The sequence below is a fragment of the Sapajus apella genome, unplaced genomic scaffold (assembly GCF_009761245.1).
Source record: "Sapajus apella isolate SASKATOON/1434 unplaced genomic scaffold, GSC_monkey_1.0 scaffold191, whole genome shotgun sequence".
In the NCBI taxonomy this organism is placed as follows: domain Eukaryota; kingdom Metazoa; phylum Chordata; class Mammalia; order Primates; family Cebidae; genus Sapajus; species Sapajus apella.
This window is the reverse complement of record NW_022437131.1, coordinates 1,115,027-1,138,319: the sequence shown is the minus strand read 5'-3', so window position 1 is coordinate 1,138,319 and position 23,293 is coordinate 1,115,027. Positions and strand designations below refer to the sequence as shown.

At 40.8% G+C, this 23,293-nt stretch overlaps 1 protein-coding gene across 1 annotated transcript; it reads left to right on the top strand.

The window, feature by feature from the left end:
• The first annotated feature begins 641 nt into the window (after positions 1–641).
• LOC116543631 (nuclear RNA export factor 2-like) lies at positions 642–22,558 on the top strand. Its single transcript, XM_032269341.1, is given in 23 exon segments — positions 642–671; positions 2,261–2,414; positions 2,702–2,817; positions 2,919–2,955; positions 11,814–11,997; positions 12,243–12,375; positions 13,532–13,615; positions 13,727–13,831; positions 13,954–14,034; positions 14,135–14,204; positions 14,362–14,450; positions 14,571–14,678; positions 14,871–14,980; positions 16,673–16,709; positions 17,137–17,205; positions 17,288–17,343; positions 17,490–17,597; positions 17,714–17,772; positions 17,881–17,996; positions 18,108–18,150; positions 18,821–18,893; positions 19,386–19,568; positions 22,360–22,558. Coding segments are annotated over 23 exon segments (2,244 nt in total).
• The last annotated feature ends 735 nt before the right edge of the window (positions 22,559–23,293 follow it).

Below are 23,293 nucleotides of genomic sequence, written 5' to 3'. Positions count from 1 at the left end.
CAAAGTTCCTGCTAACAATACTTTACCAGGACCCTTGGAACAATGGGAGACTTAGTAAACAAGAAAATAAAGGAAAAATAATACGTTATTTCTAAATAATGTAATTGGACAAGCTTGGAAATGCCCTCCTGCAGCAACAGAGTTTACAAGATTATAAGTAGGATTCAATTCCAAGGCAAGTTGATCTAGCTTATAATGATCTAGTTTGTATAAATAATCCACATTCCCACAGCTCTTCTAGACTAAGAACTGTTTATAGTGGAAAGAATAGGATAATATTACTGTGTAGGCTAGCTTACAGAGTAGCAATTATGCTCTCAGACTTGGATATTTTACTCTGCAGTTTTCTTTAAAAGTGTTTTTAAATCTTGTATATGATGTGAAATATCAGGGAGTAGAGGGAAGAGAACCAGCATTTTTAAAGTTCTTATTTCACACTGAGTACTATGGGCAACAGTTTACATAGCCTATCCTACGAAGTTTCATGACAACTACAGAAGTTAAGCTTTTGTTCTTTTTTTTTTAAATGCAACTCAGTAATTTTTATTCCAGCTGGAAGACAGTACATCACAAAAACCTATGGTAGGTCCGAGGGGAAGTGTTATTTACAATAAATGATGAAATAGTTTGTCTTTGGCAATATGATTACATATGAAGAATGCAAAATGCAGGTATGGATGCCTTCCAAGCAACATCATCAAGTCCCTAGAGTTTAGTTGATTGTGCCTGCCACCACATTGTTTCTTTAGGTTTACATAAACGTAACTGAACATCATGTTATTTATCCTTTATGGTTCTCCCTTTCTATTCATGATATTGACATGAATACCAGAAAAAAATTGGCTTTGGAAAAATTATTATTCTCATAAATTAATTTGGCCATGTAGTTCTGTTGGCCAGCCAAGGTCACACGACCCTAAGCATCAATAGTAAACCTCTTGTTCTTCTGACTGCTTTATCACTTTTTTTCCCGTAAAACAAAACGAAACTCAGAAATGTTACAGAATCAGAGTATGAAAAAATGTACAAGTGTATATGCTTCCCAGACACACATAGATACATTTTTCTTCCACATTTTCACCATGGCAATATTAAGTAGTGAGTATGAATGGCACAGCATGAAACTGGTTACTGAATCAGCTATGAGCTCAGATGGCCTCAACATACATACTCAAGAAATGCTGAATGTTTAAATAGCCGAGAGTGTGCTAAATCTCATCTTTAAAAAAGGAGGAGAGGGGCTGGGGAACTCAGACCACAGTCATGTAAACCTAAGGGTTGGACCTATAGCTGATCACACCCTGCTCCTTTGCCCAGCCCCCACCTGGGGTTGGCAGTGCAGCTCCCACCCAGGCCAGAAGTTAGGTTTTTTAATTCACCAAAGGTTTAGGATTAATAGTTCATGAAATTGTTTTACACGTTTCAGTGCGACTCCAAAATTCTTCATCAATATTAATTAGACTCATGCTGCTTATGAAAATGCAAAACAAACACAGTTTTTCTATAAGATCATTATAAGCTTATGTATTTGCCTTGTACATACTTTTGTAATTATCACAGAGTAGAAATCATCAAATCTTACTCATTTTTGCATCTCTCAGTAAGCATCATAGCCTGACACAGAGAGGTGCCCATTAAAGGTCTGTTAACAAAACAACAGACATCAAAGGGAAGCTTTAGGTCAGAAATAACTAAAATTATTTCTGACATTATTTGGCATATGTAAAATAGTTCATAATAAATTTTTATTATAATTTAAATAGTGTATAATAACATTTTTTAGATCTATACAACAAGAACCTCTTGTATGATGAATTCCTAGAAATGTGTCTGCAAGTTCAGAGGTCTGTAAATTATGCAAAATGTAAGCGGTGGATTTTTTCAAACAAATGTGTATTGTAAAATTGAAATATTATCAACTGTTTAATTTACAAAACAAATAAAAATATAAAGAAGAAAGCCATCATGATTACTCCCTTGACTCAGCTATTACAGCAGAGAAATGGGTCTGTTTCTCACTCTAGTGCTTTCTCCAACAGATTCACATCTATTTATTCTTCTGAACACCTTTCCTAATTTGCCTCCAGAGAAATCAGTAGACATTATTTTTGTTGACATTCCCAATGTTCTTAAAACAATTAAAAGAATGGGGTCAGGGAAAGGAGCACATCAATGAAATGCAAAAGAAAGGAGAGAGTTCTGTTGTTGAGGCCCTAGACAGTAATGATTACTCTGTGGTTATCTAAGTCTTCTTCCCCAGAAGCTATTGTCTTTGAATTTGCACAGCAACACAGTTTGCTGGCTGAATGACCTGTCTGACATTATAAAGAAGGCCCCCAAAGTCAAGATCCTGAACCTCACCAAAAATGAAATGAGAAGAAATGGCCAGATCAAATTTGGGTTGATGGTAGATGGTACTGCACATCAGTATGATAGTGAGAAATAGGATCCCCAGCAGACACAGGCAAGCTCCTGGAAATGATCACACTGGCCAGACCACCCATTCCTGCTCTTCTTTTTCTCCTAGGAGCAGCTTGTACAAGTACATCAAGGATATCAGGAATAAAAAATACTCAAGGACTCCTGTAAGTGTGTGATGGGGAAGACTGGGCAAGGTAAGGAGGTATGATGGAAGCAATCACAGAGGCCAAGGGCCAGGATGTGGCAGCCCTCCCCCAAACTTTGCTTCTCCTCTCCACAGACCAGCGGGGGCAGCTGCTGAAGCACACAAAACATGACATTGTGGACTTCCTCAGTGTGTTGCCCAAAACTCAGCATGACCTCAGCTCCTTCCTGGTGGACATATGGTACCAGACAGTTAGCATTTGCTTCCTCCTTCGGACAGGCCCAGAGAGCCAGAGGTGGGTAGGAGGCTAAGGGGGATCCTGAGCACCTAAGCTCTTCCCTTTCATGAATAGATGCTCTACTTTTCTGTAAACAGGGTGTTCAAAGAAGGTGAGTGTCTATAGAGTCTCCTCCCCAAATCCCCCACTGCTCCCTCCCCCTGGCTGAGCTCCCTCTCAGAACTCTCCCAGCTTCCCTGACTCCTTTTCTTCCCTTCCTATTCACTGTGTGTTCTTCCGTTCCCAGTCTACTCCCAAAGAATTACCTATTTTATTTTAAAGTCATAAATTTACTAAAAGTTTAGAAATACTTTCTATATTGCCAAAACAAAAAATATTTAAATGTGAAAAGCTGGAAGAACATATTTGCAACAATATTGCAGACTTTGTGTTAATAACCCTGTACTAAAGGACTTGTGCTAACCAGGAGAAAGTGTAACAAATATCAAGAGTTAATTTCCCTGAAAAGCAAAATGACTCTATAATAGACATTTGTGTCCAAACTACATTGATTAAACAAATGAGAATTAAAAGATGTCACAATATTGAAAAAAATCAGTTTGCAGAAGATTATGTGACTTCAAATTCTTAAAATAATATATATGTATGTTTGTTACACATATTTTAAGGTAGGTAAATATCTGCTTTGCACATCTAGAAAGTGTGCACTAGATTGGTAAATAGATTATTTACAGCGAATATCTTTAGGTCATCGTGTGGTGATCATACTGACAGAAGGTGCAGAATGACTTTATTTTCAAAATACATGTTTCATAGTGTTTAATATTTTGTAATTAGTAAACTTCAGGGAGAGCAAGGAGCTGGTGATTCTGTAAATAAGTTTTCTCCTGTTACATGAAGGAATACAATGTAATGTATTGGAAAGAGCCTAAATAGCTAAGTTCTCTGTTTGTAACAAGTACCTAGGCCCGAGGCCCTGTGATTGGAGCTAACCAATTCTGCAAGAGTATCTCCCTTGGAAACAACTCCCTGGGGTTCAGGCTGGTAGGAAACCTAGAGGGCAGTAAGAATAGTAAACTTAGTCTCCTCTAGCCCCCAGACGTCTCCTCTCTATGCCTTTGAGGAAGGAATTTCCTGTAAGGACTCCATTTTGTTCACTAACAAAGTGGCTTGGGACTTGCTGTCACCTTCCTTGGCTGCCCTCCTCAAACTTCTGAAAACCCCCAGCTCCAGACCACAAAGATTCTCCTGTGAGGACATTGGTGAAAAGTCACTGCCTTCAGGACACACCATGGGTGAGTTGATCAGCATGAAGCCTTGGTTTCAGGTCCCCACAGGGCAGGAGGGACTGAGCCCCCTTCCTACCTCCACTCCACCCACATGACACCTAGCAGAGTCTCCTTTAAATGGGAAGTAGCAAGAGCCCAAATTCCATCAATTTATTGCCATGTATATTTTGGCTTTGCACTAAAAAATAAACACAGATTTGTTTTATTAACATCTTTATGTTGAACTGAACCATTTATCATTATAAAATATCCCTTCCTCTTCTAGTGATGTTTTACTGAAAGTATATTTTTTCTCTTATGAATGGTTATACCAGCTTTCATTTGGTCAGTGTTTTAATGGTATTTTTTTTTGCCTTTTTTTTCAAATGTCCTGTGTTTTGTTTTACATATGTTACTGTTAAGGAGCAGTTGGTTAAATTAATTTTTAATCAAGTCTAACGATTTCTGCTTTTTATTTGAAACCTTCAGTACATTACATATAACATAATGCCACATATAATTTGGCTTAAATATAACATCTTTCTGTTTGCTTTACATCTATTTTCCTATTCTAATTTTCTCTTTTCCTTTGTAAAATTTTAAATTATTTTTAAATTGTTATTTTTTGCTTCATTTGGCTTGACAATGTGACATTCTTTTGTTATTTTTGTAGTCTACCTTTCAGATTACAACACACATTCTTGCCTTATCACAGTCTAATGTATGTTAGTTCTTTCACATATCCTTGGACAACACAGATACCTTCCAATATTTTAACTCTCTTAATGTCCCTCCCAATATACTATTGTGCATAAAATTATTTTTAACTTTTATCTTAAGTTCTGGGGTATATGTGCAGGATGTACAGGTTTGTTACATAGATAAACGTGTGCTATGGTGATCTGCTGTACAGATCAACCCATAACCTAGGTATTAAACCCAGCATGCATTAGCTATTTTTCCCAATGCTCTCCCTCCCCTAACCCTCCCACCACAGGCCCCTGTGTGTGTTGTTCCCCTTCCTCAACAAACTAATGCAGGAACAGAAAACCAGACACTGCATGTTCTCACTTATAAGAGAACTCACTTTGGGAGCTGAACAATGAGAACACATATTTAAATTATTTAAAGATGTAATCACTGTATTATATAGTAAATATTTATTTAGATTTTCCTACATATTTGCCAATGTCATTATTCTTCATTCCTTCTTGTGTTTACATTCCTCAAACTGGGATCATATTTCTTTGGCCTGAGGATGAGTCTTTAGTTTTGAGTTGACTGGCGACAAATTTGCTTAGCTTTCGTTTGGATTAAAATGTCACAAGCAGGGCCGGGTGCGGTAGCGCACGCCTGTAATCCCAGCACTTTGGGAGGCTGAGGCAGATGGATCACTTGAGGTCAAGGGTTTGACACCAGCCTGGCCAACATGGTGAAACCCCGTCTCTACTAAAAATACAAAAATTGGCTGGGTGTGGTGGCACGCACCTGTAATCCCAGCTACTTGGGAGGCTGACACAGGAGAATCGCTGAGGCAGGAGAATCGCTTGAATGCGGGAGGTGGAGGTTGCGGTGAGCTGAGTTCGTGCCGTTTCATTCCAGCCTGAGCAACAAGAGCGAGACTCCGTCTCAAAACAACAACAACAACAACAACAACAAAAAGTCACAAGTAGCCTGGAAAACATGGCAAAACCCCCTCTCTACAAAAAAGTAACAAAAATTAACCAGGCGTGGTGGCGCATGCCTGTAGTCCCAGCTACTCTAGAGGCTAAGGTGGGAGATTGCCTCAGCCCAGGAGGAGGAGGTTGCAGTGAGCCAACATCATGTCACTGCAGTCCAGCCTAGGTGGCAACAAAGCAAGACCTGTCTCAAAAAAAAAAAAAAAAGTCACAAGTATGAAAAAATCTCAAAGTGCTTTTTTCTATTTTCTCACTCTACAACAACCATCAGCACAGAAGACTTCTGTGACCAAATATGTGGCGGGAGTTTTCCCCACCAACAAGCAAGCAATCAGTTTTGTAGTAAACACTTGCTGTGTGTCCTCTAATTTAATTTTGATAGTGTCAAAATTAGATTACCTGGAGATAGCATCAGAACCCACAGATTGTGGGCTCAGTCCCCAAGACTGACCCCCTCCTTCAGACACCACGAGTGGGAAGTCTGGGTCTTCAGAATTTTTTTTTTTTTTTTTTGGGGGGATGGAGTTTCGCTCTTGTAACCCAGGCTGGAGTGCTATGGCGCGATCTTGGCTCACCGCAACCTCCACCTCCTGGGTTCAAGCAATTCTCCTGCCTCAGCCTCCTGAGTAGCTGGGATTACAGGCACGCGCCACCATGCCCAGCTAATTTTTTGTATTTTTAGTAGAGACGGGGTTTCACCATGTTGACCAGGATGGTCTCGATCTCTTGACCTCGTGATCCACCCGCCTCGGCCCCCCAAAGTGCTGGGTCTTCAGAATTTCTGACTGATCGCTTTCAAGTTGGAGTTCCTATGACCCTCTTTTTGAATTTGATTAATTTGCTAGAATGGCTGACAGAACTCAGGGAAGCACTTATGTTTACTAGCTTATTATAAAGGATATTGCAAAGAATACAGACAAATAGATGTATGGGGCAAGGTACAGGAAAGGGATGTGGAGCTTCTATGCCCTCCTCAGGTGTGCCACCATCCAGGAATTTTCATGTGTTCATCTATCCAGAAGCTCTCTGAACCCTGTCCTTTCGCTTTTTATACATGCATGACTGATTAATCCATTGGCCATTGGTGACTGACTTATCCTTCAGCCCCTTGAAAGTCCCAGCCTTCTAATACTGCCGTGCCCTTTCCAGTGACCATCCCTCATCCTGAAGCTACTAGGGGCTGCCAGCCTAGCATACAAAAAGACTTCACTTTGGAGTTTATAAAAATTTTAGGAGTTGTATGCCAGCAAACAGGGTTGAAGATCTAATATATAGTTTGCAGTATCACAGATGTTTAACTTCCATTTTGTATCTTTCAAAAAATGGAAGTTAAATAAACACACAATTCTAGACCTATGGCTATTACACTTTAGCACTCTGAATATATAACATTACTTTCTTTAAGCTACATTATTTCTGTTTAAAAATTATATATTGATCAGCCTTATTTTTGCTTATTTGAAGATAACCTGTTGTTTTCATTTTGCTTTGAATATTTGCTTTTTTCTTTGGATTTCAACAGCTTTACTAGGATGCACCTGGGTTTTGTTTTCCTCATACTCCGCTGTACTTGAAATATACATTGCTACTTGCATCTGTTACTTGGCATCTTCTGTTACTTTTTGAAACTGTTCAAACTTTATACCTTGAAATACTGTTTATGCACTCTTCTCTTTTCTTCCTTCTAAAACTCAGATTAAACATATTTGATGTATTTACTGTATCCCCTTTAGTTTTGCCGTGTCTTTTTGTACCCTTCATCATTTTGTGTATTTGTACTATTCCAAACCCCCATGTTGTTCAAGGAGATATAAAAGAACTAATGTGCATTAGACCGTAATAAGGCAAGAACGTACATTGCCACCTGAAGGGTAAAGGCCACAAAAATACATCTATGATGTTATGCTACTAATCACATAATTGTTCTTAATGACAGTTATTTCATTTACGGACTCTAGAAATTCTGTTCATTTTTTTATATTTTTCAATTCTTGGCTGAAATATAATCTTTTATATTCTTGACAATAATGCGATTATCTGAGTATTCGGATTTTATGTGTTTTTTATTGTCCTTTTTTTGGCTTGCTTGGTATTTAATCATGTCATTTTATCTCCTTTTTTACCTATTTTTTTTCAGGGAACTATATATAATAAATTATAGATTTATTTATTTCAGTCCTAGGATGAAGTTGTCTTGCTCGAGGGAAGATTTTTTTTCTTTCTGTCAACTTGCTAGGTTGCAAGGAAAACCCCAAATCTCTTTAATCTCATTGATGATTGAGATTATTAATTTGGACTTCAGTTCCTTGGAGGGCTGGCCTATTTCCAGTTTACCCATATTTACTTGACATAGCTCTTAGAGGTTCCTATCTAAGCCTGGGTGGTTTGCCAAGGTCCCCTCTCCTTAACATGCCCAACTTCAAATTTTATGCGCTTAGCTCTATGATTCTGTGGGAATTTGGCAAAAATTCACAGCATTTTAGCATGTTACCTACATCCTTAGGAATCATCAACTGCTGCTAGAAAAAAATCAGCCCCAAGGATTGGGATTACATTCTGAGTTCCCTTTTTGCCCCTGGTGTTTCCCCCATAACAAGTTATTGTATTATTAGCTTTTTGATACCTTTAAATAATCTTTATTTTAAGTGATTTTCCATACTTTTCTAGTTATTCTCAGTTGGAAGTTTGGTACAACTTAACTAATCTCTTTTTACTGGAAGAAAAACTCTAAATTTATTTTTTCAAATGCTGAGTTTGGTATAGTTCTTATTATCCTCATTGTTATCTTCTTTACTGTGGCTTCTCTCTAATGTTTAGAAGATAATGCCACAGGAATGGGTAAACACATGTAATATGCTTTCCATGAAGTCTTCAAGATGGACGTATATGGTTAGCATGGATTCAGTATATCAGAAGCTTTTTCTCATTTTATTGTATGGCTATTGCTCATCGTCATCTTATGCTTCCATCCTTGATTGTTTGCCTCTTGTTTATGAGAACATCAGGTCTCTTTCAGGCTCAACTACTCTCTGATATCTCAGCCACTACCCTGATAATAAATTCTGGATCCTTCTCTTCCAGCCATCCTCCTAATTATGAATATGTACATTGAGGCAATGTTTTTCAAATATACACTTTAAAAAGGGCAATCTTTGTATCAACATATACAAATTTTCAAAATGGTTCATGAACTGGTGAGAATATAAGCTCATTCAGTCACTCTTTATTAGCATGCAAATAAGTATAAATATATATTTTAAATGCCACTTCTAAAAATCTCTTAAATTTGAAAGCATTCATGTTTTGATCAAAGTAATCCACTTGTAGAATTATTGCAGGAAAAACTGTCAACAAATAATAGAAGGTATCTATAATCCTATTCTTAGTAGCATTGTTTATAGTAGCAAAAATTTGAAGGATTTATTAAAATTTGAATTTTTTTTAGATTAAAGTTTGTAACAGATTTTAACTAAAATAATAATCTAATGTATAAATTATATTAAAGTCAGAAATTGTTATTTAGACATTTTAGAAAATATGAAAAATATAAATTTTGGACTAATCATATTTCTTCTTTCCTGAGCTTCCAGCTCAATGAGATTCAACCATCAGTTCTTGCTCTGGTAAATAGGTGACCTTGGCTTTAATTTCCACAATGTCTGTAAAGGAAAGCATATTAATTTGATAAATAATAAAAATCAATTAAATATTAGTTCTGAACATACAATGATATAAAATGTTAACTGAAAAGAGCAGGTTACAGATATTTTTACAATATGATTGAAGTTTGTTAAAAGATTTTTGAGCAGAGGAATGAGAAGATTTGACTTATGCTTTAAAGAAATCACTCTCCCCCCATGATGAAAATGTATGGTAAGGAAGCAAGTGTAAAAGCAGAGGGACAAGTTGGAAGGCAATGTAATCCAGCGGATAGATGTTGGTGACCTTGCCAGGGTAGTAGCAATGGAGGGAATGAAAAGGGACCAGACTCTGGATATATTGTAAAGGTAGAGTCAAGAGACTTTCCTGATCAGTTGAATGTGAATTATGAGAAAAAGAGAGCATTACAAGCTATCATCAAATTTTAGGGACTGAACATTTCTGGATCAAATGTTCTACCCATATTTAATTTCACTTCCAATGCCTTACAAGAAAAGTCCCAAAGGTTGTGAGTAACAAGACTATCCTGACCATGGGTCGCACGGTGAAAGCAATGACTTTCCAGAGGAGTTCATCTGAGGCCTGGTCGTAACAATTATATTGTAAATGGATCAGGAGTGAACAGAATGTTTACTCACAAATATGTCCTGAGATAACATGGTGTAATTAATATATAATATGTATAAAATACAAACCTATGGATGAGCATGGTGGCTCATGCCTATAATCCCAGAAGTGTGGGAGACCGAGGCAGGAGGATTTCTTGAGCTTAGGAGTTCGAAATCAGCCTGGGCAACATGTTGAGACCCCATGTCTACCAAAATTTTTTTTAAAAATAGCCTAGCATGGTGGTGTGCACCTATAGTCCCAGCTACTTGGGAGACTGGGGTGGGAGGATTCACTGCAGCCTGAGGGGTGGAAGTTGCAGTGAGCCAAGATCATACCTCTGCACTTCAGCCTAGGTGACAGAGTAAGACCATGTCTCAATAAAATATATAAAAATTAAATTAAATACAAGCCTAGAGAACATTACATTTAGATGCCAAAAGGAAGCTGGCTTCAAATAGTCTAATATCCTTAATCCCCACCTTCAAAACCATTAGTATTATTATTGTTGCTGTTGAATGTGATAAAAATAAAATATCCTTCATCAATATGCTTATGGGAAAGAGAATTGATACTATCTCATTTTTGTAGCTGTAAATTAAACTTCCAAATCTTGCCACGTGGTTAATTGAACATGTTGATGGGGAATATGGAGGGTGAACAAGGAAATTCCTAGTAGCAAATACATTGTGAAATATAACTGAAACACATAATAAGCATGCCTGAGTCCACAATATTTGATAAAGTAGACTTGCTAGCAAAGAAAATCTGTAGAAACAAAAATGATATTACATAATGATAAAAAGATCAATCCACCAGGAAGATGGAATGATTCTAACTGTGTACACACCCAAACAGCAAAGGCTGAAAATACATGAAACAAAAACTGATGGAGCTGAAATAGCCAAGTCCACAATTATCATTGGGGCCTTCAACATCCCCAACAACAGCAGAGTATACTTTTTGCCCACATATCTTACAACATTCATGATAGACTGTGTTCACAGAGACAGACCATGTCCTGGGCCATCAAGCAAACCTCAGTAAATTTAAAAGAATGAAAGTCATACAGATTATTCTCTCTGACCACAGAAAAATCTCTAAACACTTGGAAATTGTAGTTGACACCTATCATTTATGATCATTGTTCAGCTCCTTGTTATAGAAGAGTAGAGGTTAGAAGCATTGTCTTCTCAGCTGAAAGGCACTTCAGGGTCAGCAAAAAGACAGATCACTGTGTGTATTTCAAAAAGCGTATTGTTGAAGGCAAGGCTGGAGGCAAAGAGACAGTTTAGTAGGATGATACATCAATCTACCCTGTCATGAAAGTTTGCATTAGAAGAGACAGTACAGCTTGCTGATTATTAATAAAATCAATTTCGTGGCTGATTGCATTTGGGAGGTGTGAGAGAGGTTGCCAATCATGTTTCGGTGAGATTGTTAGACTACAGTGGCACAAGAGAAGGCAAGATTTGGATCCTTCCTGGGGTGTGGCTGATGTCCTGTCTAATCCATGAACATTCACACTTCTCTTCTTTATAAATGCTGCTCCATTTTCCAAATGGTTCCACACAGTTACCTCCTCCTTTAAGATTTCTTCCCTAATTATGTCATCTGTAAGAAAAGGCCCTCCTATCTGGACAGGTAGAGGAGTTTGCTTTCTGGGGGTTGTGTTACTGCTCTATTAGGGCAAGCTGACACTTTGCTTGCCATACTATGGTGTTAGGCCAAGAAATGGTAAATGGTATGTGACCACTGATGTGTCTTCAAACTTGTATTTTTGTTCCAAATTTCAGAACACAGTGATGGTAACAGCTCTCCTCAAGGAGAAAATAAAGGTAGAGATTCTTCCCAGGATAATTTTGGAAAGGAGAACCTTCATGATGAACACGATGGGTATGAGCTCCCACCTCCCCACCTTCAGGAGGATGATGAAAATGTGGAGGTGAGGGATGTCCACGAGGACCCCCAAATAAGAAAGTAAGTGATCAGGCAGGTTGGTTTGCACATAGCAGCCCCTGGAACTTTGTATTTCTTTCAGTCTCTGTAGTCTTCTTTTTTTCTTCTCATTGAAAAACTGAAGAATGCTAGAAGTGAAGTAATGGCTGAGAAATCCTAATTGCAGACCTGGTTTTCAGTGAGTTGAGGGTGTATGAAAAACTGTGTCACATTTCTATGTATTTCTATACATTTATAGGCATATATTTTTATCCATTTCCCTACAGCAACCCCTGTACCTTACAACCCAATAGTAGGACTATGAAATGCCATAGTGAATTCCAAGATATAATTTCTCCAGAGAGGGAAGTGGAGAAGAAGACACAGAATGGAGACCCGGGGACCTGGTTCAAGGTCACAGTGAGTGTCCTGAGAAAATGCCAAAAAACATGCAGGAAAGGCGGGTCAGGGAGAGTTGTGTTAATCACGTGTAAAAATATTAGATATTGGCGGGGCACAGTGGCTCATGCCTGTAATCCCAACACTTTGGGAGGCCGAGGCGGGCAGATCACTGGAGGTCAGGAATTCGACACCAGCCTGACCAACATGGTAAAATCCTGTCTACTAAAAATACAAAAATTAGCCAGGTGTGGTGGCACATGTCTGTAATCCCAGCTACTCAGGAGGCTGAGACAGGAGAATCACTTGAATCTGGGAGGCGGAGGTTGCAGTGAGCAGAGATTGCGCCATTGCACTCCAACCTGGGTGACAAAAACAAAACTCTGTGAAAGAAAGACAGAAAGACAAAGGGAGGGAGGGAAGGAGGGAGGGAGGGAGGAAGAGAGGGAGGGAAGGAAAGAGAGAAAGAAAGAGAGACAAAAAAGAAAAGAAAAGAAAGAAAAAAAGAAAGAGAAAGAAAGAAAGAAAGAAAGAAAGAAAGAAAGAAAGAAAGAAAGAAAGAAAGAAAGAAAAGACAAGAAAGAAAGAAAAGACAAGAAAGAAAGAAAAGACAAGAAAGAAAGAAAAGACAAGAAAGAAAGAAAAGAAAGAGAGAAAGAAAGAAAGACAGACTAGATATTTTTCAGAGGACAAGGGGAGTTAACATCTAAGGGCAGGTTCAGAAAAGCAATGTAAGGGGAATAGGCTGACTGCAAGAGGGCACAAGAGATTGTCTAAAAGCAAAGGTGTAAACTACTGCCAAGAAGATGGAGCAGCTCTCCACCAGATGCCTCATAGCTCAAGCTGAGTGTAGTGGTGTTGAGTTTCTGGAGTTCTTGTCAGAGGTGCAGGCTGAGTCTCCAATAGGTAGAACCTCCTAGCACCTTAAAAAAAGATTATTTAGAACATCTGAATTTTATTATCTTGGGGGTAAATTTGGAATAAAGAGTAAAGATAACAACTAGGAATTCCACGTCTGGCAAAAAAATAAAAAGTTGAAATTATGTTAATGGTCCCTATCTCAGAAGTCTTTTGAAGCTCCACTAGAAGGTTAGAATAAAACACTTAGTTGGGTCTATTTTCCAGGCTTAACTCCATGTTGTCTCTCTTCTATCCCATCTCTTCTTTTCACCATTAGATTCCTTATGGGATAAAGTATGATAAGACATGGATAGTGAATTCAATCCAGAGTCATTGCAATGTCTCCTTCACTCCAGTCAATGTAAGAGAATATGGTGAAGCCAGATGAGTGGGCACAGGGGAGGCGGAGAGGCCTCACTCAGAAGGGACCACTGGCCTCTGACACTATTATTCTTGCCTTCACTCCCTGTAGTTCCACTACAACAAAAATCAGGCCCACTTCTTTGTCCAGGATGTTCATGCTGCCTGTGCATTAAAGAAAGTCAACTGCAAGATTCATGATGAGGAAAACGAAAAGGTTTATGTCAACAATATTCCTGATATGTAATCTATCTCTGGACAGGAGGACAGGCCATGGACTAGTGGTTGTCTTTTTGAGATTAGAGGTCCTGGTGCTCACCTTGCCTCACCTTCTTGCAGGTATTTGTTTTTGTCAATCTTTCTACTGACCCCCAGTCTATGAAGAAAAAGATGAAACCAAAAGTGATGACACAGCTAAAGGTAATACAGACTCAAGGCACCTCTTCTTCCCCCACCCCTATACTTCCCTGTCACCACCACCAGAGCCTCAGAGCTTCTCTCTTCATCTCTATCTCTATAGCTGACCATGAACAAACGATATGATGTCTCCCAGCAAGCTCTTGATCTCCAGAGTCTCTGCTTTGACCCAGGTATGGCTGACAGCAACAATTCTAAGGCAAGTAGGGGCAGAGCAGTCTGCCTGGGAAGGAGACTTATATGGATGGCAACTTTGGGAGGGGTTGATGCTGGTACTGATCTAGCTGGGCCCTCTCAGCCTTCTGATTCCCTTCTCTTGGCTTCCTGAAGACTTGGTGAAACATCATTTTGATATAAGCCTGAATCGAAGAAACGACATGGCTGCCACTCTGAAGATCATTTCAACAAATTTTCCTGAGGTGAGGCCTTAGGCCGAGTGCTACTATTTAATTAGAGGGGTGGAAGAGATGGGGTTAAAGGCAGATTTGTCTCCAAGGCTCAAGATACTATCCGCCACTCTAACTGTTCTTACCCGATAGCTACTATCTTTGAACTTGTGCAACAACAAACTGTACCAGCTGGATGGCCTGTCCGACATTACAGAGAAGGCCCCCAAAGTCAAGATCCTGAACCTCTCCAAAAATAAGGTGAGAAGAGGGAGCCGGATCAACTTGGGTGGAGGGTGGATGACAGTATACATCAGGATGATGGCAACAGGCAGACAGAGGTGTCTGGTGTCTGTAGGTGACTGTGAGGGCTGGGGGAATTTGGGGCCCAGGGTCCCGGGTGTCTGTCTTTCCCTGGCCCTCATTCTCCAGTTTCCTCCCCATCTTTCTTAGCTGAAGTCGGTGTGGGAGTTGGGCAAGGTCAAAGGGCTGAAGCTCGAAGAGCTGTGGCTAGAAGGGAACCCCTTGTGCAGCACCTTCTCTGACCAGTCCACCTATGTAAGGTCAGTGGCAACCCCTGTCGCCCTTCCTGGGCACCTTTGCTCCCTGGATGACTGAGCTATATCTGAAAGTGCCCTTCTGCAGGAAGAGGTAGCCTTGGTCCTCTGGGAGGACCATAGACCTCCTACACAAACACACACACACACACACACACACACACACACACACACACTCCTCTCTCGGCGTCACTCACTCATCTGTGCTTAGCGGTCTCCTTTCCTTTCTCTGACATGCTCCCCTTTTCACCTGCTCTGTGGTGTTTCCCACTTGTCTCCACCCAGCCTCCTCCAGCGCACCTTCTGTGAGTGTGCTCCAGGGAGCTGGGCTCCCCCACCTTCACAGGACCAGCAATATTCTGATGCTGGTGCCTTGGACCAAGAAGAGTCTCCCAGCCCAGGTCTTCATGCTGAGGCAGGTCTTCCTGCCTCCATGCTGAGACAGGGTTTCCCTCCCAAGTCCCAAGGGGGATTCTCCTTCTCTTGCTCCAAAAAGATTCCCACACCTGTCCTGCGCTGGCATGGGGGCTTCCCTGCTCCATGCTGAAGGCTGAGGCCCTGGGTGGCTGCTATCATGCCATCTCTTCCTCTGGCCCAATGCCAGGAGCTGAGCCCTCCTTGGGGAGAAACCTGGGTTTTCTGAGTCAGGGCACCATAAGTGGGCACCTTCTTGAGGCAGTGGGCAGAGGAGGTTGAGGAGACAGAAGGACAGGCCTCTCAGGGCACTGCACCTCCTTCCGTCCACACCTCACATCGTCCTGCCTGGGGCCTCAGAGGAGCCCTGGGTAGCCAGAGACGGGTAGCATTCCTCGGTCAAGGCGCCAGCACAGAGGGGCACAGATGCCAGGGACCATCAGAAGAGAATGCAGTGGCCAGGAGAGGGGGTCCCCAGACTCTGAACCCCATGCTGAGCTGGGGCCTGACCCTTCACTACTCCTGGGAGAAAGTCTCCTGCCCCTGTGGCTGCTCTGTTTCCCATGCCCAGCTCAGACTGAGCTCACACAGGTGAGAAAGGCTCCAGCTGCATCCAGCAGGCCGCAGCCCAACAGGTACATGTTTTCCTTTCCTGCCTCGGTCCCCAGGGCCAGCCAGGGGGTGGTGAGGGAAAGGGCTGCAGCAGGGGAGCCCTTTTCTCCTCTCTTCCTCCCTGAAGTCCACCCGCACAGTAGAGCATCTTTCCCCTCCCTTTGCTTTGCATCCTGCTTCTCCTTTGTCTCTCATCTCCTATGTCTCCCCCATCTCTCCCACCCGTACTTTCACTCCGTTTCTGTTGTCAACCGCCCTGCCTTCCCCTTCTTGCCTCCTGAGCCCAGCCTCACTCACCCCCTTTCCCAGCATCCTGGGCCATCCCTAAGGGCTGACTTGCTCTTGGCCAGGGCCTGGTCAAGCAGGTTGATGGACAGCCAATGAGGTAGCAGAGCACTGGACTCCCACCCCATTTCCTGCTCCCTGCGGAGCCTTCCCTGGGGATTTGGGCAAAGGTGAGGGAGGGAGGGAGGAAGGAAGGGAGATAGGGGAAGAAAGCTCTGGAGCTCCCAATGCTGCTGCTTGTGGCACTGGAGAAAGGAGAGTCAGGGCAGTCTAGGTGGAAGCTAACCACGAGAAAGGAGAGGGAGAGGGAGAGGGGGAAGAGAGGGAGGAAACAGGCTATGCAACCTAAACTGTCAGTTACTTCATTCTATTTTTGGTTATGGACAGTACCATCCTGGAATGTTTCCCAGAGTTGTTACGCCTGGTAAGTATTTACCGTTATCACTGTCTCCTCTTACTCAAGTACATGACCTCCATGCCTGCCCTCAAGTCCTCTGGGCCTTGCCTAGATTACATGTTTGTATCAGACCCTCATCCATTTTAGAGGCAGAGATTCCTGAAAAAAAAAAACAAGAATATTCTCCCTGGAATAAAATGTCCATAAACACACACACACACACACACACACACACACACTCACACTCATTAATTCACACAAAAATTGCATCTAATAATAGAGGCTTCCAAGACCCACTGTTGAAGACTCCAGCTGTTGTCTTGCTGATAGAATTTTGAGGGGGCCATTTCACACCTCACCTCTGATCGTTGTTCCCTCTGGGCTTGTTCATCTCCTTACTCATTCAGCTCTACCTCCCTGGTATGCACTGCTGACTACCTCTTTCCTTTCTCAGGATGGCCAGGATTTAGCATCTCCAATTATAATAGGCGTTGAAGCCCCTGAGATAATAAAACCTTGTAAGGTAAGGAGGGACCATCAAGATTTGAGGTATTGTAAGGGATGTTTTTTAAACCACACAGCTTCAAGGCATCTTTTGATTCCAGGAAAGCTATAAAGGATCTGAGATCATAAAGAATCTGGTACTTCAGTTCCTGCTTCAGTAAGTACCCCAAAATCATGAGGCAGTGGAAGGTTGAGACAAGACAAGGCCCCCCAAGCAAATGTCTATTCATGGGTTTAGGGGTCTTCAAGTCTCATTTGGCGCCCAAGCCACAGAAATAGCCTATCCCCACTTCTCTTTCACAGGTATTACTTGATCTATGACTCTGAAGATAGAAAGGGTCTCCTCAGTGTTTACCATGACAAGGCCTGCTTCTCCCTGACCATTCCCCTCAACCCTGAGGACCCAGCCCCGTGAGTATCTCAGTTCTGACTCTGGTCTGGGGCCATGTGGCTTCCCTGCAAAGGGCAGTTCCTGGAAATGTCTGCATTGGCCGTACCACCCACTCCTGTTCCTCTTTTTCTCCTAGAAGCAACTTGGAAAAGTACTTAAAGGACAGCAGGAATATAAAGAATATCAAGGACTCTCGTGAGTGTGTGGTGGGGGAAGATCAGCATGGGAAATGGGGTGGAGAGTCAATAATAGGGTACAGGGGGCAGGATGTGGCAACCCCCATTGCTTCTCTTTCTCACACAGGCCTGAGGGTTCAGCTGCTGAAGCACACAAAACATGAGATTGTGGACTCCCTCAGTGTATTGCCCAGAACTCAACATGACCTTAACTCCTATGTGGTAGACTTGTGCATCCAGACGGTGAGCACCTGCTTACTCGCTCAGTCTGGCCCAGAGAGCTGAAGTAGGTAGGAAGTAGGGAGGTAGGCAGGAGGATCATGAAGGCTCTAGTTTTTTATTCTTCCCTTTCAGGATAGGATGCTCTTCTTTTCTGTCAATGGAGTATTTAAGGAAGGTGAGTGTCTATAGATTCTCCTCTCCAGATCACTCATTACTCCCATCCCCAGGCTGGGCTTACTCCAAGAACTCTTTCAGCTTCCCAGGTTGCTCCTCTCCCCTCCCCTTGCGTTCTTCCTCTCCATTTGTGGTTTTCCTCTCCTCCCAACTTTCTGTTATCTTTATGTTCTTTCCTTTTTGTTCCCTTTCCTTTGTGTCCTTCCTCTCTCCCAGTTTTGTTCCCAAATGTCGTTACTTCCTGATCTACATCCATGCCTGTCTGCACCTGGACAGCGCAGCCGTTAGGGACACAGGCTGTAGAGTTTAATGGCTCTCATCCCAGGTTCTTACTTTGTGAACTTTGGACATTGTCCTGTTACCTAATCCCTCAGTTTCCTCATTTGCAAAATGGGTTCGTAAGGTCATCTCTTGGGCAAATGTGTAAAATGAATCAAGTGAACTTATGTTTGTTAAGAGACCTGATACATGTTAGGGGGTTCTATCCCTGGGAGCCAATTGTTCCTATTGTTGCCCTCTAAATCCCTGAAACCCCCTCCTGACCCTCACTGAAAAGTTGTACCAGCCTGGCTCCCTTCAGGGTACCACGAGATTATCTCCCTGACTGGAGAACCCTGTGTGAATGTGTAAAGCATGTGCAACGGAGGTATCATTGTTTGTTGTTGTTAAAGTGGAAAGAGAGTCTCCAGGTTCTGTTCTTGCCTTCACCCGAACCTTCATCTTGACTTCTGTCAGCAATTCCAAGTAAGTGCTGTGTTGTGGGTGGGAGCACCCATCCTGTCCTAGAGTCAGTGGTGTGGGAATGTGGTGGTGCAGTCCTCGGGGAGTTCTCAGTACCATGTAAAGCCAACTGATAGATCCAAAGAGAGGTCTAGATTAGGAGAATATCAGATTTTCTTTTTGGCCACGATACTTTCTAATTAGTTGTGTGTCTTTTCATACAGTCATAAGATTTCTCTGTGACTCAGTCCTTTTCTGAAAATGGGATGTCTACTTATTTTGTAAACTGTATATGCGTTGGGGTTAAATCTACAAATCTAGGGAAACTGGTAGACAACCTCTCCAAAGGTAGACTCTGCAGCAGGGATAAAGCCTACCAGCCAAGGAATCTGAAAGGTGGGCAGAGTAGGTGCTTGGGAAGAATATGGTTCCTCAGTGGTAGTGGAAGCAAGATCATTGTTGAAAGTGTGGGGTTGTCCATTTTTCCACTTGTCTGAGGGCTTATCTTTTCTTCAGTCTGTATATTGTGAATGATGAGCTGATACTGAGGAATGCCAGCATGAAAGAGACCCAGAGTGCCTTCTCAATCCCATTGCCTGCACCCTTCTCCAGCTCCTTGCTCACCCTCTCCCAGGAGCAGCAAGAAACAATGCATACTGTCTCCACCCAGTCTGGGATGAACCTTGAGCAGTCTCAGAAGTGAGTGCTAGGGGTCTTTCAGGATAGATGTGAGCTGGGAAGAGTGGGGAGTGAAAAGTGGAAACTTTCAGTTAATTTGTAAAAAAAACTATTTAGATGTTGTGCTTCCAAAAATGAGCAGGCTCATAAGGTATATATATTAATTGATAATGATGATGAAATTAATTTTTAAACAATATAGTGTTCAGATCACATGACATGATGTATATATAAAATGCTATGTAAACAACACAAAAATCTATTAAAATTAATAAATAAGTTCTGTATTGTTTGAGAATACAAAATCAATATACCAATTGTATTATCATATACCTGTAATGAACAATAAGAAAATAAAGTTAAGAAAACAATTCCACATACAATAGAATAAAAATAACGTAGGAACAAATTTAACCAAAAAAATCCAAAATGTTTACTTTGAAATCTGCAGTATATTATAGAAAGAAATTAAGGAAGACCTAAATAAATGGAATGGCATCCCATGTCCCTGGATTGGAAGACTTAATATTGCTAAAATGGCAGTACTCTCCAAATTTATTTATAGATTCAATGCAAATGAAATCCATATCAAAATCCCAGCTGGCTTCTTTGTAGAAATTTAGAGGTTAACCCTACCATTGAAATGAAAATACAATGAATGCAGAATAAAAAATAATTTTGAAAAAGAATAAAGTTGGAGGACCCACTACAAAGTTACTGCAGTCTTACTACAAATCTGCAGCAATCAATCCATATTGAGTAATACGGATCTAGGAACAGACATATAGATCAATATAATAAAATGAGAGTCCAAAATAAACCAAAATCCTTACCTTTATGGTCAATAGATTTTCAACCAGAGTGCCAAAAAATAAAAAAAAAAAAAAAGCCAGTGGATAACGAAAGAATAGCCTTTTCACAACTGGTGCAGGCACAACTGGATATCCACTCACAAACAATGAATTTGTACCCCTATCTTATGCCATATACAAAAAATAAATCAAAATAGAGGCCTAAAAGTTAGAACTAAAACTATAAAAATCTTAGAAGGAAACAAAAGAGTGAATCTTTGTGACCTTGAATTAGGCAATGGTTTCTGACATGTAACAAAACACACATACACACACAAAATTAGATAAAGTGGATTTCTTCAAAATTTAAAACTTGTTTTGCATCAAAATACACTATCAATAAAGTGAAAAGACAACCCAAGAATCAGAGAAAATATTTGCATATTATACACCTGATAAGGGACTTGTATTCAGAATATATAAAGAACTCTTAGAACTCAACCATAGAAATGAAAATAACCCAATTAAAATAGGAAAGGATCCAAACAGACATTTCTCCAAAAAAAAAAAAAAAAAAAAAAACAGTATCCAAAAAGCACATGGAAAGATACTAAACATCATTAGTCATCTGGAAAATGCAAATCTAAATCACACTGAGGTATCACTTCACACACAGCAGGATGGCTACCATTTTTTGAAAATGAAATAACAAGTGTTGATAGGAGGAAAACAATAGGTTGAGCTTTGTTTAAAGATACAAAATTACAGCTACATAGGAGGAATAAGTTCTAGTGTTTTACAGCATTGTAGGATGACTATAGTTAATAATATGTAGTTTCAAATAGCTAGAAGGAGGATATTAAATGTTCCCAACACAAAGATAAATATTTAAGATGATGGATATGCTAATTACATTCATCTATTTTCTGTACATTGGATGTATTGAAGCATCATTATGTACGCCATAAATATGTACAATTATGTGTCAATTAAAAATTTTTTTTTAAATCTTGACAAAGATGTGGATAAAATGCAACCCTCATACATTGCTGGTAAGAATGGAAAATGATGCAGCCACTGTGGAAAATAGTTTGGCAGTTCCTCAAAATGGTAAATATGGAATTTCTATATGACACAGCAATTACAGAAAGAGAGATGAAAACTTATGTTCACACAAAAACTTGAACATGAGTGTTTATAGCAGAATTATTCATAATAGTCAAAAATGGAAACAATCCAAATATTCATCAATTTATGAAGATAAATCAAATGTGATATGTTCATATAATGAAATATTACTCAGCAATAAAATAGAATGAGGTTGTGATACATGCTATAACATGGATGACCCTTGAAAATATTATGCTAAGTCAGCTGGGCGCAGTGGCTCATGCCTGTAATCCTAGCACTTCGGGAGGCCGAGGTGGGTGAATCACCTGAGGTCAAGAGTTCAAGAAAATATTCTGCTAAGTGAAAGCAGCCAGTCACAAAAGACTACATGTTGTATGAGTCCATTTATATAAAATGCCCCAGATAGGCAAATCCACAGAGACAGGTAACAGATTAATGGTAACCAGGGTCTGGGCAAAAAAGGGAATGAAGAGTGACCTCTAACAGGTAAGGAGTATTTTTTTTTAAGGTGGTGAAAATGTTTTGGGTAGATAAAATTGGGATGGTTGCACAATCTTGTAAATATACTAGAAAAATTATTGTATACCTTAAAATGGTGAATGCTGTCTTATATCACAATGTAAAAATTAGTGGATAATTTTCATTTTTGAATTTCTATTTGTTATTTCTTGAACATCTTTTTCTGTCAATATGTATTAAGCTCTTGTTCATTTGAACAACCCTGATTTTCTGCTTTGAATTCTAGTGGGCATGAATGTCAGCAATTGGCATTTTAGTTTTCCCTACAGTGGTGCTCATATTGGTACATGTGTCCCAGCAAAAAGTAGCATAAATTAAGGCATGGCATTGCATAGTCAGCGTGTCAGAGATCACCTGTTCCTCTCCCTTAGGTGCCTTCAGGACAGTGAGTAGAACTACACCAAAGCTGACCAGGTTTTCACTATGCTCCAGGTGAGATCTGGGAATCAAGTGGGTAAGACATGGATGTTTCCAGAAAGGCCAGAAAATTGTAGCCCAGGTGGTCTGGGTATGGAACCCAGAGCATCTGGCTCTTTGGACAACCCAACTCCTTTTCTTTACTTCCTCTAGACCAAGAGCAAGATCCCAGTAGAAATCCTCAAGCAAATCCACTAAAAGGAGCCCTTCGATGTCTTCTTTGTCTTCATTGACATCTGCTTTGTTTCCTCTTTTCACCAGCCTAAGGCCATGCCCAGGATTGGGGTTGGAGGCCTGGCTGACCAGAAAGCCAAAGTTAACTTGCAGGCTGAGTGACATAACCACTCAAAGAGCCAGTTTTTCTGTGTATTCACCCCACTCATGATCACCATTTACTTTCATAATAAAGAGTGACGTTACATGTTGTACATTGTGTGTCCTGGATTGCTCTTCCCCTAACCATGAGCCAGCGGGGCCAGGACTGAAAGGCCCTGGCATCTCTGTTCATCCCTGGCTCACCTTAGCAGATATATTGATAGGGCTTGCCTTCATACATAATTTGTCAATAAATCCTTATAAGAAAGGATACATGCTCCTTCCAGAGACTGGCCTTGGCCTTGAGAGACAGTGGAACTCTGTCAGATGCTCGACCTGGAGCCCAACAGAAGCAGGCATGTTACCTTGGCACTCCAGGGGCTTCCATGCACCGTCCCAACCCCTCCCTTTCCTGAAGGTGCACTATGCTAGAAGGAGCCTCAGGTTACCACCTGCAGGGGAAGGCTCAGCCCATCTGCCCAGCTCATTCCTCAGAGAGCTGACACTTGGTGCTCCATATTCTTGAAGAGGTTCAGCCATTTATTTTCACTTCTAAACAAAGAACAGCAGCAC